Below are 19,737 nucleotides of genomic sequence, written 5' to 3' on the forward strand. Positions count from 1 at the left end.
CGAATCCCGCACGCAGGTATCAATCTAACGAAATACGTAGCTCATATTTACCGATTCCTTCCACCGTAAAGGAAATAGCATCGTGCAATAAAAAACAAACCGACAAAAATTATAATTTGCGTAATTACTGGTGTTAAGACGTCTTCTGACACCATCATCCTGCCTATTTCTGCCGTGAAGCAGAAATGCGTTTCGATTTGAAGGATAGGGCAGCCGTTGTACTGTGAAACTGAGAATTTAGAACCCATGTCTGAATGTGGGTGGTGGGATTTGCGTTATAAATGTCTATAGGCTCCGGTGTCTACTTAACACCAAATGGGCCGTGAGCTAAAGCAATACAAAAAAAAAAACGATTGAAAAAAAAAAGCGTCGCTTTGAAAGTGTTTTAATTCTTGCAGCAAAGAATTGTTTAGCAGCGCATGTAATGTATGTATGCCAATGTGTGATCAGAATACAATAGCCAATCTAAAAAAAACCACAATAATTTTGATTAACCTTTGCTAAGCTTTCGTCTCCCTTTTAAATTCAATTTCAATCATTGACTGCTTATCAAATATATGAATATCCAAAAACATGAACCAATTTTGGGTTTTAATACAAAAAAAAAAAAAAAAAAAGATGATCACGATTTTATCTATAGTCCATTCCAATTACGAAGTCCCATTTGACAGATGTTGTTATTATTACTAGAGGTCCCGCAGTAGTCGAAATTCGACTATAATTAATTGGAATTGTAAGTTTGTACACTATTATGATTGTCTATACTAATATTATAAAGAGGAAAGATTTGTTTGTTTGTTTGTTTCGAATAGACTCCGAAACTACTGGACCGATTTGAAAAATTCTTTTTCCATTAGAAGCCGACATTGTCCCTGATGAACATAGGCTACTTTTTTTTTTAATTTTTTTTTTTTTTTTTGTTTCATGTGTGTTTTAATGTTTCCGAAGCGAAGCGAGGGCGGGTCGCTAGTATTTTATATTTCTATTATCACAAATTTCGCCAAGACTATAAAAAAATATTAACAAAGACAAAAAATATATAATCTATTCTCAATTTGACAACAGACGCTAAGCACAAAAGTTTGACAATAAATAGTATGCATGCGTGTGTGCGTCAAATACATGGTATGTAGTGTGTGTAATGTTTTCTTTATTGATTAAATGTATCTTTTAAGCATTATTTAAAAAAAAAATTAGCATTGTGCACTTCTATATTCTCTATAAGTGTGGAAAATTTCATACTCCTCCGTCCGCGCAATTTTCGTAAAAAGGGATACAAAGTTTTTGCTTCGCGTATTAATATATATGATGTTATTGGATGTGTGTAAATTAAGTGTATAATGATTTAGATTGATTGTGTATTTTTTTAATGACGATTTACGACCATGAACAAAAAAGGATTAGGTACTATTTCAAATCATGCGAAACGTGAAGACTTACGTTCTAAGAAGTGTCAAAAGGGACTTCGTAATTGGAATAGAGTATATTTTTTTTATTGCTAGGTGGGTGGACTAGCTCACAGCCCACCTGGTGTTAAGTGGTTACTGGAGCCCATAGACATCTACGACGTAAATGCGCCACCCACCTTGAGATACAAGTTCTAAGGTCTCAAGTATAGTTACAGTATATAAGATCTTATCATAATAATAAACGCGTGCTCATAGTCACATACGAACTTTGCATTACATTGACGCTAAAAACTCGCACATTCCATTAATTTACATTTCAAATTAATATTTGATCAGCATTCAAGAGAATTTATTCATTTTCTTATATACATATTGAATTTTAGAACCAACGATCGCCGGTTCCAATATTCGCTGCCCCGAGAACCGGCAATGGAAAACACATAGCACTGACCCTCACCTGCTTTGATGCTGACACCGCTCGAACTCGCGCCACCTATCCGTTCGTCAGCGTGAAATAAACGATCCTTATATGACCAAAATTTATAAATATAATTAAAATTACTTTTACGATTTGTTCCCGCGCATTAGCCACGTTCCAAATACTTTACAGTTTCCGTGATCACAGACGACTCCGTAAAAGCATTTTTAATTTAAAATATAATACTAATAATAAATTGAAAAATATACTTGTATACATACATACTATAACGCACTGTACGTATGTCCGTTTACGGGAAACAAAACAATTTTTTTATTGCTTAGATGGCTGGACGACAGCCCACCTGATATTAAGTGGTTACTGGAGCCCATAGACATCTACAACGTAAATGCGCCACCCACCTTGAGATATAAGTTCTAAGGTCTCAGTACAGTTACAACGGCTACCCCACACCCTTCAAACCGAAACGCATTACTGCTTCACATGAGAAATAGGCGGGGTGGTGGTACCTACCCGTGCGGACTCACAAGAGGTCCTACCACCAGTAATAAAATAATTAAAACCAATCAAATTACATATTCAAACTTTTATTTATTCAACAATATCAAACATAATACATACATTTTAAAGGTTTTGGTATTATTAACGTAAATTCATTACAATTTTACTAGCTGTTCACGACGTTCAGGGCGAGAGAGGGGACGGGGGACGGCAGCGGGAGGAGGATGCGCCCGCGGCCTAAGATTCGTGTCGGTCGACCAGCAGCGTGACACGCGTCAACATTTGTTAAATAATGCATTTTAAAAGTAATTAAATAAAACTATCAAAATTCCGTCATGCGTGGTTTCTACTTCACCATCGTCATGAACACTAGCCACATTACAACGGGAGCTTTTCGGGATTTTTTTTTCGTGTAACGTAAGCGCTTAATGATAAAACGTCCAAAGTACAGGTTTAAAGCCCCCACATGAAAGATCTACAGTGGATTACAGGAGTTAATGGAAAATTTTCAAGTGATTCCCATATCGAGACGTGAGTAGTAAACCAGAGCCGACTGCTTCATGGCTTATAGAAACAAGACACACCTCCGCGGGCCGACCGTGCCTTATTTACGCAAATTTATGAAATTTATAATCCGGTCACAAAAATCAAATCGCATTCAGTTTTTATTATAAAAAATCACACGCTGTATAAATTTTACGAGAGGTTAAGCCTTCGTCAAACAGAACGCGTACTTAGCGCCGCGTACTTATTGTCGCGCTCTTTTCATGCCACACCAATTGACTAGATGAGTCTAACGCTCCTTGACGCAACGCATTCGCCAAATCATAGTGCCTTCGATAGCAGTGTGAAAATTTAAAAGTATTAAGAAATCGAGTGATTCAGATGTGGCATTGTATAAGCATAGATATTTTCTAACTATTTATATCATTTTTTCGGGCATTATCTAGTATTTTAATACACCTTCACTCCGACGCTAAAATAAAATTTGTAAAAAATTACAACGCCTGACGTCAAAGCGTCCTACCGCCGCGACAGAACGCTGCGTTATAGCGCTGGGGTTCTGTTTGACGGTATGTTACCATAGTAGTACAACATATCTCGGCGTCATAGCGTGGCGTCAGTTTAGCGCTCTGACGCGCGCTAATTACACGTTCTGTTTGACGAAGGCTTAAGATCGTAAGGAATGAGTGATAAGCAAATTCTGACTGCACACTAAAATCTCATCTAATTTTGGAAGGTCGAGTTTCAATAATACATAACCAAGTGTTTTTTTTTCGTACTAAAACCAAATCTTTTTTGGACCTTTAAGAACTTTGTCGAACATCCTGTATGTGTTCGGAAAATATCCGAGAATCGACTTTAAATACAACGCGCCAATAATATCTAATGCCTGAAAGCTAATGGACTAAAGTGTCCTAATTTAAATATGCCCTACCATCTGTTTAGGGTAATCCTAAACATAAAATTTTGTAATAATGTTTTTAAATGTGGGAACACACTAATAAGTATGGCAGCACAGTTAGTTGCAGTTGCACACACTCTGAATCAAGTTTTTATTGAAGCTAGCACACAAAAATACAGTCCACGCTCTAAAGACCATCTACGGGCTTGTAAAATTATTTCAGAAATAAATAAATTAAAATAAACATTTTTTTAACAAAATGGTCATTTATTTTGTAACATTGTAAAATATTTACTCAGGTCGGGAATGTTTGTATATAGTAACTATTATTTATATATTTAGACTAATGCAAACGAAAACATTGCAAGTTTAATGACAATTTCATTAGGGATATTCCATATTTTTTTGCATTAAAAATAATTAATAAAATTTTAATTATGTTTTTCTATTGATATTAGTGACTATAGTTTAGTTAATTGGGATAGGTCCTTATTTTTTCGGCTTTGGAACCGACTCCTTTAAGCCCTTTCATCAATAATAAAAATGAGACCAGCCATAGAAAAAAATAATAGTGTCATTGCCCTTTCGGCTTTGGAAGCGACTCTTTTAAGCCCTTTCGACAATAATAAAAATGAGATAGGCCATATAAATAAAACTAATAGTCTTCTTGTAACCGTCTTATAATGATGTGATAATTCACTGTGAATAAGTTTCTAAGTATTATTTCTATAAATAGGGAACAGTTACCTTATATTAGGCTCCTAGTGTCTCCGATACGGTTTTATTAATGAAAAACTTAATTTAATTCGAATAAATATTTAAGGTAACAATTGAATGCTTGATTTCATATTGCATAATACTATTCTATCCATATACAGTCAAAATCTGTTATAACGACATCGAAGGGACTGCTCATATTCAGTCGTAAAAACCGATAGTCGTAACAACCGGTGATGTTTAATGTGTATCGTGCAAGTACAAACAAATCGATAGGGAATTATTGAAAAATATATTTACATAATACGCGATTTTTCTTCAATATTAATTTGTTTTCTTTTTCTTTGTGACATTTTGAAAGTTTCACGAATAACTCCACAAAGTTTTGGTGCGTCTTGTGTATAGATAAGTAACAAACTAACTGAAGAGATATGTAGAAGCGGACTTTGACTGCCGCATGCACGTGTTTTGTTTCTAAGAATTAGAAAAGACCCTACACTAAACTAAATCCTATTGTTTTCTTTCCTGATTTTAAAAGCCATTGAAGACAAATGTGGATACCTATTCAAATTGTTTACAATACAGCTTAGCCGGTCGTTCTAACAGATCTAATTCTCCGAAATATTAGTTAAATGTGGTCGTTTTATGAGGTATGTCGTTATTACCAATGTCGTAGAAAGCAATATTTTTAATAAGGCGGTCATATGGCATTCAGCCGGGACCTTTGTTCTTGGTTATTATAACCGGCATGTTGTATTAAACGAGGTCGCAGTAAACGGTTTTGACTGTATAATCCATTTATTTATTCAGCAAAATATAGTTCAATCAAAACATTCATACAACTCGCAAATGTGACAAGAACATTTATGTATTGTATATTTATTTTTTATAATAGTTCAAAGATAAAAGTTACTTTCACATACAAATTATATCGACGCTTGAAAGGCAAACATGACTAAGCGACAATAACTGCTTTGTACATAAATGATAGGCAATAAACCATATTCGATGCGCAAAAAATATATATTTCTAGGTCTATTAAAATCATTTCAATCCTACAGCTACTAGCTAGATTCTACTACAGCTAGATTCGTTAAAATAAATTTTGTTTTCAGTTATTTCAACTTTCAATTAGTCTACTGTAAAGTTCACGCATTGTCGCTTAGTAGTTTGCCTTTCAAGTATTTCAAGGGTCGATATATATGTTAAGGACATAACAGATACGTGTCTGTCCATTGATGTGCAAGACAGTAAAGCATTACGCGAAAAGTACGGAGCCATTTCGATGAAGCGTTTTGCGTTTAAGGCGTAACGTTCGATTGGCGGACAAGCTCACGGCCCACCCGGCGTTAAGTGTTTACCGGAGCCCATAAACATCTACAACGTAAATGTCGCTACCCACATCGACATACGAGTTATAAGGACTGAGTTTTTAACATTACAACGGCTTCCCCGCCCTTTAAACCGAAACGCATTACCGCTTCACGGCAGAAATAGGCAGGGTGGTGGTGGTACCTACCCGCACGGACTCACAAGAGGTCCTACCCAGCCGTCGTAACTATACTGAGACCTTAGAACTTATATCTCAAGATGGGTGGCGCATTTACGTTGTAGATGTCTATGGGCTCCAGTAACCACTTAACACCAGGTGGGCTGTGAGCTCGTCCACCCATCTAAGCAATAAAAAATAAAAAGTTTCTCGCTGGATTTTCTCAGTGGGTCGCGTTTCCGATCCAGTGGTAGATTCTGCGAAGCACGGCTCTTGCTAGGGCCAGTGTTAGCAACACACCCGGTTTGAACCCCGAGAGCTCACCTACACGTGAAGCTGAAATATCCTCTCAAGGCTATCAGCATAGGTAGGGGAAAAAAATCGATAAATTCGTAAAAAAAAAAACAAGATGCTTCTTACTTTTGATATACATATATATTTTTAAGTCGATACCTATCTACCGATATTTGTGACGTAACTACATAGATACGACTTCTCGGAGCATCTTACTTATCAAACTAAAATAATCAAAGTGATGTGATTTAAAAAAAAAAAACATAGATAAAATTTCAATGTTGAGTTTATATTTGTGACAACATGAACACTTTCACTGCAGGAATGTAATTTTAAACACATTCATACGGATGCCACTTTAAAAGGCAAACTTTTTTATTTGTTATCGGTCACTCATCTATAGTTATCAATCCTATTGTCTTTTACATAAAATAATAATAATTTCAGTGATTTAATAAAAATTAAATAAATAAAAAAACTTTTAATTCTTTCCCACATATATAAAAATGAGTCAACAAATAAATGACTAATAAAACACTAATCAAGATATTTATTGTTATCAATTGAAATTGTCGTTCAAAAAAACTAAGAAAGCAATAACTTTTTTCCTTTCCAACATTAAATATAATTAATCTTTATTCGTATTCATATAATAACCATTTTCCATTAACTTTTCATAATTTAAGGATCAAACCAAAATTGGAATACCTAAGCACACTGAACTGGTACCGTTCGCACCGACCATTCAAGTCAAAATAAATATACAAAATCAATTCAAATTCATTTGTGACACTACGTGTTCCGTAAATAAATTTATTACGGACAAACAAATTTCGAATATTTAGTAATAATTTCATTATCGACATGAAACAATATCGATATTTAGGACAACACCATTATTTATAAACTACAACATTGTGTTTGAAAAGACGAAAGTGCAAATTTAGATTTTAAGTTTCAAGATAAAATTAATTAACACTTTTTGAATAATACATAGAAAAAACATAAGACTTAATATAAAATATATATTTATAATTGAATTTTGATCCCTTGTATTAACGTAAACAAAATGGCCTACTCCGGTCATCTTTCAACTACACAGGGTCTTGAATCATAAATATTGAACTCACATAAACAACTTACATAAAATTTTATTTATATATATATTATTATTTCAACTTATTAAGTAATAACGTTTGTACAGTACAGCCAAGGACAGAAATACAACAGGAATAACGTGTCTAAAATCTGCTTAGAACCACTAAAAGAACCGCATTGCGTATTTCTAACATTCACCTAAAATACTTTATCGATAATAATAATATCGACACAGTGGACCATCACTAATCTACGTGGATCGATTCAATCGACTTTTATCGTGATACCACAATTACAGATAACGAGAAAGCATCGATTAAACTACTATCATCTACTACAGAAATACATATTGAGAATATCGAAAAAAACTTCAATGAAACAATCGAGTCGGTAATCGATATTTTCTCGATAAAAAATAAATAATCGAAAATCAAATTCGGCGTTCAAGCACTATACGATTTTTTCAGTCTGCAGGCGGTATTACGATAATTGTACTACCGCTATCCTTGCCGGTGTATATCTCGGCTTTATCGATACTCTTGATGTAGACGATTTCTTTCAGAAACTTCTCAGAGTCCTCACACTTTACGTGCTCGTCTCCGTTGAGTTGCACGACGGAGACGTGTTGCTCTTTAGTCTGCGGCGGAGTCTGGACCTCCCTGTCTCTCAGCAGCGGCGACTCTTGCCTTATGTACACCGTCTGCGTGGACCTGACTTTACGGAACCTCATATCCTTGGGCAGCGTGGACGTTTCGCGGGTCTCCAGCGAAGTTGGGGTCGCGCTTCTCGTTCTGTAACTGGAATTGAGGCTCTTCGGTAGAGTGTTGGCGTCTCTTTCTGTGTTCTCGACCTCTGGTTTGACGAGGCCTATATCGGCGAAGAATTTTTTGAATTTCTCGACGAACGTCGGCGATTTCGCTCGATTAAGGCTGTTCGTGAGGCGCTCTTCGGCGAGCTCCTTAACTGTCTCCTCGACGCGTTCCGGTATGTTGGACATGCTCTTGTGCTTCTCAATGTTGGCCCTACGTTTCCACCGGACGTCGTCATCGTCGTCTATGAACGGTATGTCCTGGAGGTTGTTCTCGTTTCGGGTATCGACGGCCGCGTCTCTGAGCTCCTTCAGCGGTGGTCCAACGTTCGCCTCCGATACGTATATCTGGGGCACGCTGGTGCTAGTGTTGTCCGTCTGTATGCCGCTGTCGGCTAAGCTACCATTGATGTGTGAGCTCCCGGCCCCAGTGCTCAAAACCTTCGTCAGCTGTTCCGAGAGCGTCTCCATCCGTTCCTGAACGTTGGACCGGTACGCGTTGTCGGCGTAAAATGCTGACGAGGGTCCCGGATCGCGCGCCGTCAAGTTCGAAGTGTCGAAATCGATACGCCTCTGGTAGTTATTGATTCTGTCCCTGTCTAGTATTTTCAGTCTGTCGGAAAGGACCGAGGGGTATTCGGCGGGCGCGGGCGGGTGACGCTGGTTCCACGTCGATATGGTGGTATCGGTAAAATCGCTCATGCTAGAACGTACCGAAGACCTGGGCGACAGTCGGGCCTGTCTCAGATAATCCGGATTGTAATCTTTGATAGGTCGCCCGATGAAGCGTCCTGAACAACATACGCCCGTAATTAGTATAATTTCGACCTTGTTTTTTTTTTTTTTAAATTACATTTCAGTTTATTTTTCTTTGCCCCCGGATTCGACACGGTCGTGCTGTTACCGATGATCACCAGTGGATGAACGTTAGCACACGTAATAAATATAATAATAAAAAAACACATCACAAAAAAACGTACGAACGCGAATATAAAGTGTATATATTTATTTGCGAACGAGTCACATAATATTCAAAATCGGACAAAACGAACGACTTCACAACAGCGGACACAAACACCGGGAGGGGAAGGGGGGTTGGGGGGTGAGAGGGAGCGGGGAGAGAAAAATAATAAACTGAAATGTATAATAATAATAATAATAATTAAGGTACCAAAAAAAACAGATCACGCATTCAATGTTAGGGTTGGGTTATAACTAAATTCAACTTGTAAAAATAAAAATATAAACAATACTGGTTAATAATAAGAAACTAAGGTTAGTTTAAAAAAAAAAACGGGCAAACGGATACTGAGCTGACAAATATCGATAAAAAAGTCGAAATTTAAGATTTTTTTTTAAATGTTTACTCGTAATAGTCTATCGATCCACAATACCAGTTATTGTCAAGTCAATATTCCTGTCAATACCGTATTAGCGAACAAAGAAAACAACAACCGTACCTGGCGTATCGATTTCCTCTTGTGGCCGCGACGGCTTCGCGATGCTCTTCCGCTTCGAAGGAGAGTGTTTCAGGGCTGTCAAGGGAAACATTAAAATATTATAATGAGATTTTATTGGAAAATGAGGGTAGTTATTGAAATGCTATTGTGTTTTTTTTTTTAAGTTGGTCGAAAATAAACTGTTCATGTTTTTTTCAGAAGGTACAAATTCGTAAAATTTTACAATTTTTTAAATTTATTTTCTTTGTATTAAGTAGCTGTAATACTTTTCTTTATATATACAAGCAAATATCGAATTGAAAATTTTGGGATTTTTTTTTTTAACTAACATTCATTAAAGTTGCTTCTGGTAAACGTAAAAACTTATGCTACATTATACAATACCGTCAACACAATAACATTACAATAAATGTGTATTAAAAAAATAAATAATAATAAAAAACGCGAAAAAATAAACAAATCTCACTAAATTCGCAAAACAAAGCTTATGCCATTTTCGATTAAATTTTGTATCAGTCAGCGTTTTTGCAAATCATCATTTACAAAATCAATTGAAAAAAAGCTTCCATTATAATTGGTTACAAATTTTTTAATAAGATAAATAATAGTGCCAATAACATTGGTATTATTAAAAGTATTAAAAAATAAATAATAATAATAGCAGTGTTCATATTCTTTTTTAATAAACAGAAAAAAAAAGTTAAATCATAAATGAAAACTTAATAGAAGAAGTAAATGAATTTCATATACAAAAGAAAAAAATTCAACAATAGTCCGAAAACGTAGTCAAAAAAAAAACAAAGAAAAAAAAAACAACGTGCATTCATATCAAAATTCGACAGGACAGAGAAAAAACATCATTAAAACTAACTATAAAGAGAGATAGATGTATGTGTTGTGGATAACGTACGTACACATACACTATACGACATATTTGACGTTAATTATCTCTTTCACTCGTATCGTTAGGCAGTGGGTGCGAGCGAGTAAGATGATTAAAATCAAACGCCCAGAACACGAACAACTACTGAACAGTCGAGTCGAAGGAGCTCGACAGAGATGGAGCTAGTGAGCCAATGACGTCAGCAAACTACGGGGTAGCACAAATCACAAAACTTCCATTCAAATCAAAAATTGTTATAAGATTTTTTTCATACTATTATCGAGTGAGATAGAGATAAAAAAAAAAGTCACTTTAATACGTAACTTTACCTATAAAATTTTATCGGTCAGAGTCTTGATGCTTTGATAGCGAATTCAATTTCGACACATACATATTTCTAAAGCATTATCTTTTACCATTGTAAGCATTAAACGAATCTTTATAACAATTTCCATTATAAAAACAATATACGGAAAACCTCCGACAATATTAACGGAGCACTCGACGTGAGAGAGAGGGAGAGAAAAATCGATTGACAGTGAAAGAACATGGACATTAAAATGATTTAAAAAAAAAGAAGAAGAGGAAAAAAAAACATGCCATTCTCCCAAACAAATAAACGGACGGGGAAACTTACTGAGACCTCCACGGACGCGAGCGAGTATCCGATTACGGACAAATGGTGGGGAAAGAAAAATAAAAAAAAGAAGATATTATTTCCATTTACATTAATCTTTTTTTTTTTCGTCAAAAACGTCTACGTATCTCGGAACGAGGGGACGTGCGTGATTTAAAATAAAAATAAAAAATAATAATAATAATACATAATAAAAAATCGACATGCCTATTTTAAAAAGAAAAGGAAAAAAATGTCTTGTCGGTACTTTAATGTCAGCTATATCTAAGTACAATTCACACGTTATGAGTGTATTGTTGAACAATTTATAAAGTAAGATATTTTTTCCACAGAGCGTACAAATGAGTCGTCTATTATCAAAGGTGGCAATCTGTGCATTTGGACAAAAGTTTTTTATTGATATGTCAATACAGATTGATTTGAATATAATCGTCTCCTTCAAAGAATACGGTTCAAAACCTGCATTAAATGAAGGTTAATAGTTAACCTGTTATTTATCTAAGATGTCGTTCCGAAGAGTTTTGTGACTGCCAATGGAATACAAAGTCAATAATTCGTTTTTCTGATTTAGCAATCATTGTCCAAAAGTCAGATTGCCACCTTTGATAATAGACGACTCAAATATTAGACATAGGCAGTCCCTAGGCAATTAAAGACATTTTTCATGAATACAAACTTCTTCAATTTCGACAATTTTCATTTATCACACGCAAAATATAGCATTGCAATTTTGAATTTTTTTTTAATAGGCTGATAATTGATGTGCGATTTGTAGTAATAGTATTATTTTTTTTTGTAATATTTAAGTCATTAATATCAAACATTTCATATCTGTTCACATCTATCGTAACGGCGGAGACTTGAATTGTTTTTGTAAACTATTTTTATCGTACTATGTGGATGTATTGTACCGTTTCCCAGATTAATAAAACAAAAACACTCATAGGTCTGTGAAGTGAGGATAAAAAATGTTAAACATAAAAGAAAATCGTTTAGAAGTGGCATAGTGGTTGTATAACTTTATTTTGTAAAAAAGAAACTTAAGCAACCTATCATTAACATATTTTCCCCTTATTTATTCACTGGTAGCCTAAGGGGCTTATTCCAGCTACCCTGTGACCGGTAGGTGATCTCATGGGGCTCAGCCTGGCTAATTTGCTAGCACTGACCCTAGCAAGAGCAGGGCTTCGCAGAATCTACCACCGGATCCGAAACGCGACCCACTGAGAAGATCCGGAAACTCAGTGGGTTCATTAACACTATAGGAAGATATTTCATGACTGACCGAACCGCTGAGTCTAAAAGACTGGAGCCGATTGATTACAGGCGATGTCTTTCCCGTACAATCAATACTCCTAAAGCGCATTACTTCTTCTTTTTATGCGAGGTGTTAATTTCTTTATATATATATTTTTTCAATCAATCAAATAAAAATTAAATAAGCCGATTGACAAATACCGACAAAGCATCTTTTGAGAATTCTTTATTGAATTAGTAAAAAATTAGTTTGTCATTACATATGTTAATAGTAAAAAAAATATTAAAACAAAATAAATGAACAAACCCTCTAATGCATGCCTAAATTATAAAATGAATAAAAGAGAACGTAATGTTTGTAATAAAATATAATATGCGTTTTATAAATGTATTTCACAGTATGGGTGCTGGTGTCGCTTGATTTTTAATAATTTTTCAATCAAGATATAAGATCAAAAAATATTGTTTTCTCTCTTACCAAACATATCTATGTGCACTTTTTAAACGTTTCTATGTCTCTTCACCGTTATACGACTCCCCATGATTTGAAAATTTGTAAACACATCAGATACCGTTGACAAAACAATAATTTAATTTCTTTATCATAAATATTTTTTTGTTTTTTTCCTACTTATGCTGATAGCCTTGAGAGGCTATTTCAGCATTAGCCTAGCGTGTAGGTGAACTCTCGGGCCTCAAACCGGAGGTGTTGCTAACACTGGCCCTAACAAGTGCAGTGATTCGCAGAATCTACCGCCAGATCAGAAATGGGATTCACTGACAAGATCCGGCGAGGAACTCGGTGGGCTGTGTCTATGGATTAATTTACTCGCCGAACCCTTCGTCGCTCGCGACGGGTTCGACGAGGACGGTGACCGGTGCTTGAGGTACCTAAAAACACCGTCAATGGATCGGAAGGATACGTCATGACGGGTTAAGGGCGACGTCGACTGTTTATCATTCGGTCCACAGGATTGAGTATAATATATTTAAGAAAAATAAAGTATTTATATTTTCAACTCGTCTTGCTTATTAAACATGTTTTTCTTTTAGTTCCTTTTTTAAGTTATATTCATTTATTTTGGTAAATGTTTAATGGGACCCGTCAGCGTCGCATAGTAAATACTTTCAGTCATTGGACTAAATAAACTGAAATATTTTCAGTCTGGACACTTAACTGCACAGTCTCAATACTATTTGTATTACAGTTAATCTCAAAGATACAAAGAAAACGCACCCTTTTCGGCTTAAATAAGCAATTTCACACACCCCAAACGCCACAAATGAATTTTACTGTATTGAAACTTTGAATTTAAATTAAATGGATAAATTTAAAAACTTTACAAAATAAAATAAGATTTTTATTTTTATTTTATTTTAACGTGTCGTTTTTGCTGTCGTCACACCAACACCCATAAATGTATCACTACACACACAATATACACAAAACATAGGCTTGGCCACCCTACAGTACCTATGTAACTAGTGACGAGGGTTCGGAACTTCCTGTGGTTGCCCTTGATTTCCGGCAGGTCCACTGCGGAGCGCGTTTACAATAACATAATACATTGTTTCATATCATGGAAGTGTATAGTTTCAAATCGAATTGTATTCTATTTAAAGATTCACAATATGGTTTTAATTTTGTTTTTCATTTTTTAATCATTAATTACGGACTAATAAACTCCATGATACAAAAGATGGTGTCTTGTTTCATATTTAACAACTCACATCTCTGATAAAATATACTTGGTTTGTCTATGATAGTTAATATAGGATGTTGACTGCACATATATGTAGAGCTCATGAACGAAAGAAAATATACAGGAATCATAAGAGTTATAGAGAGAAAGACAGAAAGAGAGACGGGAGAGAGAAAGAGAGTACTATTCACATAACATCACACCTTACGTGCGCCATATCTTAAGGAATTACACTGAGATCTTCTATTGACTTTTGTTCGGTAGGACGACGTTCAGAATTTTATTAGTTTAGCACTTTAGTTTTATGCAAGTATATTTTGAGAATGACGTCACAGTCCTATATGTTACGTCGCTACAAATACGTCATTACAGACACCCACTTTAGGTGTAATTTGTTTAGCAATTTGCATAATCTACAGATAAATGTATTCTGTCTTATATCAGGACTTTTTGGCGGGAACGCGAGGAGTGAAGTTGTGTGATTTGTTTTATTTTGTCTATTTAGTGTTTCTTCAGGTTTAAATGTGTAATAACGGTGGTTTATTGACTGTTTAATATCTGTGATAGTGCACAAATGTGGGAAAATGAAACAAAGCCGCTCGACGCAACTTCTCGGGATCCTCCAAAAGGTCCACTGAAAAAATCATAGTAAATGACCACCATTTTACTAAGATTATATTTCATCCCATATCATCTCATTTCATTTAATTCAATCCCAGTTGATTAATGTCTCAAATTAATCATTTTCATTTCATTTCACTCCATATTATCATTTTTCATAAAACTATGAATATAAATTAAAATAAGACATGACTTAAAGGTCTTAGTTACCAGGTCATAAAATCACTTAAAAAAAAATGTCTTATCTCAGAACAGTTATAGAAGTTTTTTTTTTTTTAAAAAAAATACTGTCATCTACCTAATTAAAGCGAGAAAGTTAAAGAAAGTAATAATTAAAATTGTACTGTATATAATTTAAAAAAAAAACTGCATACATATTTTAATCTTAATTTTTCATCGCCAATTGAATTTTTATAATTATCAATGTGAGCGCTAATTATAGAAACAAAACACCATTTCGACACGTGATTAGTAAACAATTGGTTAGAGATTTGGTTTTAGTATGAACATTTCGAAATTCCAAGAATTTTATTTTCATCATCATCATTGATTGCTTTAACCGACTTGAGCAAAAAAAAAAAAAAAACGAAGTGGTTCTAAATTCGGCACATATGGTTTTTACACGCTATTAGTTAAATTATCCTGTATATACAATATGAATTAGTACAGGAATAGATGGTATATTTCGATAAAAATTTCATTCAGTTTGTATCACCTAATCTATCATCTTTTTAATCGATTTTTTTTTGCAACATTCAACCAACTCGAAGAAAGGAACAACATTCAACTAGATCATGCTTATTAATATTAATTTTATTTAGTTGTAAAATCCTTGAAATTTCAAAACCGAGAGAGAGAGCAGTACTTACGAAACATCAGTTATCGAGAAAACTAGAGATGTGGTTAGCGGAACAGTTAAAAGGAATTCATAGGGTCACGTAAAAATATTTAACGTAGCCCCTTTGTATATATATAAATATATATAATTTCAATTAATATTGCTTGTCCAAAGTGACAACCCTGATCTGTGTGACATAACCAAAACAAAAAACGAAATCTCTAAAAGAAAATTAATTATCGATAATATATACAAAGTGGCTACATCTATCGACATTTACGAGGTTCATTTTGGATTCATTATACACTTTTATAGCCGAGGGCGCTAGCTATAACGTAAAATGATCAAAGCATTTTCTAATGAACTGGGGACTTGAAATTTTTGAGAGGAAAATTATCGAAACATCGACCAATATCCGATAATTAATATCGATTTTATATTTTTTGTAACTTCATCGAATTCATGTCTCTGGATCTGATTTAATCATATATTATTTATTTATTCAATATGTATTACTATAATAATATAATATATAAGTTGTATTATTGAGGAGTCAGTGCGATACTTACACGAAGGTATCTTCTTGAAAACGGTTTTAGCCATGAAATCTAAGAACCTCTGAGCGTAGAAGCTGGGTCTGTGGACCGATACAGTGTCCTGGAAAACGAGAAACAATGCTTCTACAATCACAAAAAACTGATAATACACATTCGGTACGTAGCGACGTACCTTGACTTGACAGTTAATTTACTCCACTCCGGTGAGGAAAATTTTGCAAGGACGTTTGAGTGAAGTTTATTTTTACGATTTTTACGACTACTAAGCATACCAAAACGCGCGTTGGAAGTTGAGTCGAGTCGAGTTAAGCTCGTGTGAACGACTAAAGATATGTGGTTAGTCTCGTTATTGTTCACTAAAAGCACTAAAAAACGTCGAGTACTCACGCCGTCGTGTATCATGCTCTTCCAAGTGTGCTCGAGCTTCTTCCGGAGACGATACGACTGGAGTATGTCGATGATACCCAGGAACAGAAGCAGACGCTCGCCGCGCGCGTTCCGGGCCGGGATGCCGCCGGACCTGGTGTGTTGTCGAATCGATATTAAATCGAATGAATCGCATCGTTTGTAATGTGGACGGTGTATCGAGATGACGTCCTCGCGAGCTGGTATGTCCAGGTCAACCAACCGATTTTTTTTCTAAAGTGATTTGATGGCCGGGTAACCAAGACCTTTAGGTCAAGTCTTATTTTAAAACGATAATATGAATTGGATTAATATGAAACATGGCATGTAATGTAATGTAATGAGATGAGATGATATATGATATGACATGGAATGAAATAATATAATCTCAGTAAAATGGTGGTCATTTACTGAAACATTTCCAGTTGACTTTTTGGATGATCCCGAGAATACGTCCAGCGGCTTTGTTTTATTTTCCGACATTTGTGCACTTTCACGGATACCAAAAAGTTAATAAGCCACCGTTATTACACATTTAAACCCGAAGAAACACTAAATAGACAAAATAAAACAAATCTTATCAAAATTTCACTCCTCGCTTCCTTCCCGCCAAAAAGTCTCAACCAACCGAGGCTCTGCACTGACTGGGTGGCGCGGTAGATAGCGCCCGCGACAGTTGCCCTACACACGCAGACTCGATTCTCATATCAAACATTAGCGTGATTTGTGTGCATTTCTCTTCTTCTCTTCTTAGTCGAATACTTCATAGCTGAAGGTCGTGTCCTTGAAAGCCCTTCGTGGCTCTTTGTACTCTCAGCTTCCATTTGCTTCGGTTTTCGGCTTCTCTCAGGGCGTTCGCAACAGAGAGTCCAGTGAGCGCAGTTATCTGATCCGACCAACGGTTTGGTGGCCGGCCGGCGGGTCTTTTCCCTTCTACCTTGCCCACCACAATCAATCTTTCAAGGTCTGTGGCCGCCGAGCAATATGACCAAAGTAACCAAGAAACTTCTGGTAGCAAATCGTCGACAGTCTCGTTTCTATACGAAGTTGCTCGAGGACAGATTTGTTTGTTCTCTTGGCGGTCCACGGTATTTATTATCTATATCATACCCGATCCTGTGGACCGAATGGTTTATAAACAGATGACGTCGCCCTAAACACGTAATTACGGATCCTCCCGATCCACTAACGGTGCTTTTAGGTACCACAAGCACCGGTCACCGTCCTCGTCGAACCCGTCCCTTGCGACGAAGGGCTCGACGAGTAAATTAACCCACAGACAGTCCACTGAGTTTCTCGCCGGATCTTCTCAGTGGGTCGCGTTTCCGATCCGGTGGTAGATTCTGCGAAGCACTGCTCTTGCTGGGGTTCGTGTTAGCATCGTCGTCAAGTTTGAGCCCCGCCAGCTCAACTACATGTTAGGGCGAAGCTGATATAGCTTCTCAAGGCTATCAGCTTAGATAGGAAAAAATAAAACAAATTAGAGTACTCACGGGACATCTTCCTCCTCATCTATGGGTTCGCTCTCCGCCTGTATGCTCTCCATGGCTGTCGAGTGCGCGACCAGACGCTGTCGGTTTATCGATCTGGAAACACACAGACCTATATATATAAACGGTAACAGATAATTAATATTTATACTAATATAAAAATCTACAGTGGTTTTTACGGATGTTCCGTTATAACTACTGAACCATGCATCCGATTTGTCGAAAATACATGTAGAGCAAGAGCCCGCGATAGCCAGACCTTCGTTATTTTATAAAAGCTGAAAGTTTCTCTGTGTATGTCTCCAACACAGGTAAGAACGACCCCCGATTATAGAGTTTCGATTGTGGTTACTTGGGCAGGTAACAGGCAGTAAAGGTATATAAAATAGTACCTTAAATTCGTTAAAGTATAAAGGTTTTTTTTTTAATATTTACTCCAGAATATCTTTAGAAATCATGATATCCGTTGCCGGACACTTTTTCCAGTTGTTACCCCCTGCCAGACACCCCTAAACTTTAATAAATTTTAATTATACTTTCGTTATACTATAAAAGCTAAATTTTATATATGTTACTTAGGGACTTATAAAAATATGTTACCCCAATAGCCGGACAGTTTTAATGGTTCTTACATCTTGCCAGACACATTGAGAGCCCGCTGTAGGTGCGAGCGCGAGGTAGCAACTGTTCAAGCGGGTGTGAGCGAGATAGAGTGCTTAGTCTATTGTGATCTTTTACTGCACATCAGCTGTCGTTTATAGGATTTATCCATTCTAAGCAGTGATATCGAGGCGCTACTCGGCATGGGAAGCTATGTCATTCTGTCGGGCGACCTAAATTGTAAACACATCAGGTGGAACTCACACACCACAACCCGAATGGCAGGCGGCTCGACGCGTTAGTCGATGATCTCGCTTTCGATATCATCGCTCCGCTAACCCCGACTCACTACCCGCTAAATATCGCGCATCGCCCGGATATACTCGACATAGCGTTATTAAAAAACGTAACTCTGCGCTTACACTCGATCGAAGTAGTTTCAGAGTTAGATTCAGACCACCGCCCCGTCATTATGAAGCTCGGTCGCGCTCCCGATTCCGTTCCCGTCACGAGGACTGTGGTGGATTGGCACACGCTAAGATCTACTACCGAGTTATGTTAGAGATTCGCTCAAAACTCAATCAGGTATGTAATTATTATGACAAATTATTGTACATAATTTTTTTATTATTCAAATTGTATAATTTTTCTTAATTTTTTACAGAAACTGATGAATAAGGCGATATCAATATCGCCTTATTCATCAGTTTCTGTAAAAAATCGACGAATTTCAATCGAATTTCAATATCGACGACAATGAGGAAAATTATAAGAACGATTAAATATTTTTCTTTGACATATAATATTTTGTTTGTACTTTATATTATTAAAATAACATTTTTTATTTTCTATAATATTGCTATGAACGTAATAAAATAATTTTTTTATTGGATATCTTAAAAGATCACAATAGACTAAGCACTCTATCTCGCTCACACCCGCTTGAACAGTTGCTACCTCGCGCTCGCACCTACAGCGGGCTCTCAATGTGTCTGGCAAGATGTAAGAACCATTAAAACTGTCCGGCTATTGGGGTAACATATTTTTATAAGTCCCTAAGTAACATATATAAAATTTAGCTTTTATAGTATAACGAAAGTATAATTAAAATTTATTAAAGTTTAGG

General features: G+C 35.9%; 1 protein-coding gene across 12 annotated transcripts in view; it reads right to left on the reverse strand.

The window, feature by feature from the left end:
* LOC114245674 (phosphatidylinositol 4-phosphate 5-kinase type-1 alpha) overlaps window positions 1-19,737 on the reverse strand; it is a 92,177-nt gene that overhangs the window by 18,271 nt on the left and 54,169 nt on the right. For 7 of the 12 annotated variants that reach the window (XR_016324792.1, XM_089735858.1, XM_089735841.1 and 4 more), the window contains 6 exons: window positions 18,015-18,107; window positions 16,504-16,636; window positions 16,129-16,216; window positions 13,872-13,934; window positions 9,621-9,695; window positions 1,867-1,902 (listed from right to left, as the gene is read on the reverse strand). Coding sequence is in view for 11 of the 12 variants with exons in the window: in XM_089735858.1 (XP_089591984.1) it covers window positions 1,867-1,902; window positions 9,621-9,695; window positions 13,872-13,934; window positions 16,129-16,216; window positions 16,504-16,636; window positions 18,015-18,107 (488 nt within the window). In the remaining variant the exon portion in view is untranslated. Of the gene's footprint in view, window positions 1-1,866; window positions 1,903-2,419; window positions 8,952-9,620; window positions 9,696-13,871; window positions 13,935-16,128; window positions 16,217-16,503; window positions 16,637-18,014; window positions 18,108-19,737 lie in introns of those variants that run through there. The other 5 variants (XM_089735804.1, XM_089735799.1, XM_089735833.1 and 2 more) reach the window with 3 other exon arrangements.

Source organism: Bombyx mandarina, chromosome 02, assembly GCF_030267445.1.
Source record: "Bombyx mandarina strain Sakado chromosome 02, ASM3026744v2".
Lineage (NCBI taxonomy): Eukaryota > Metazoa > Arthropoda > Insecta > Lepidoptera > Bombycidae > Bombyx > Bombyx mandarina.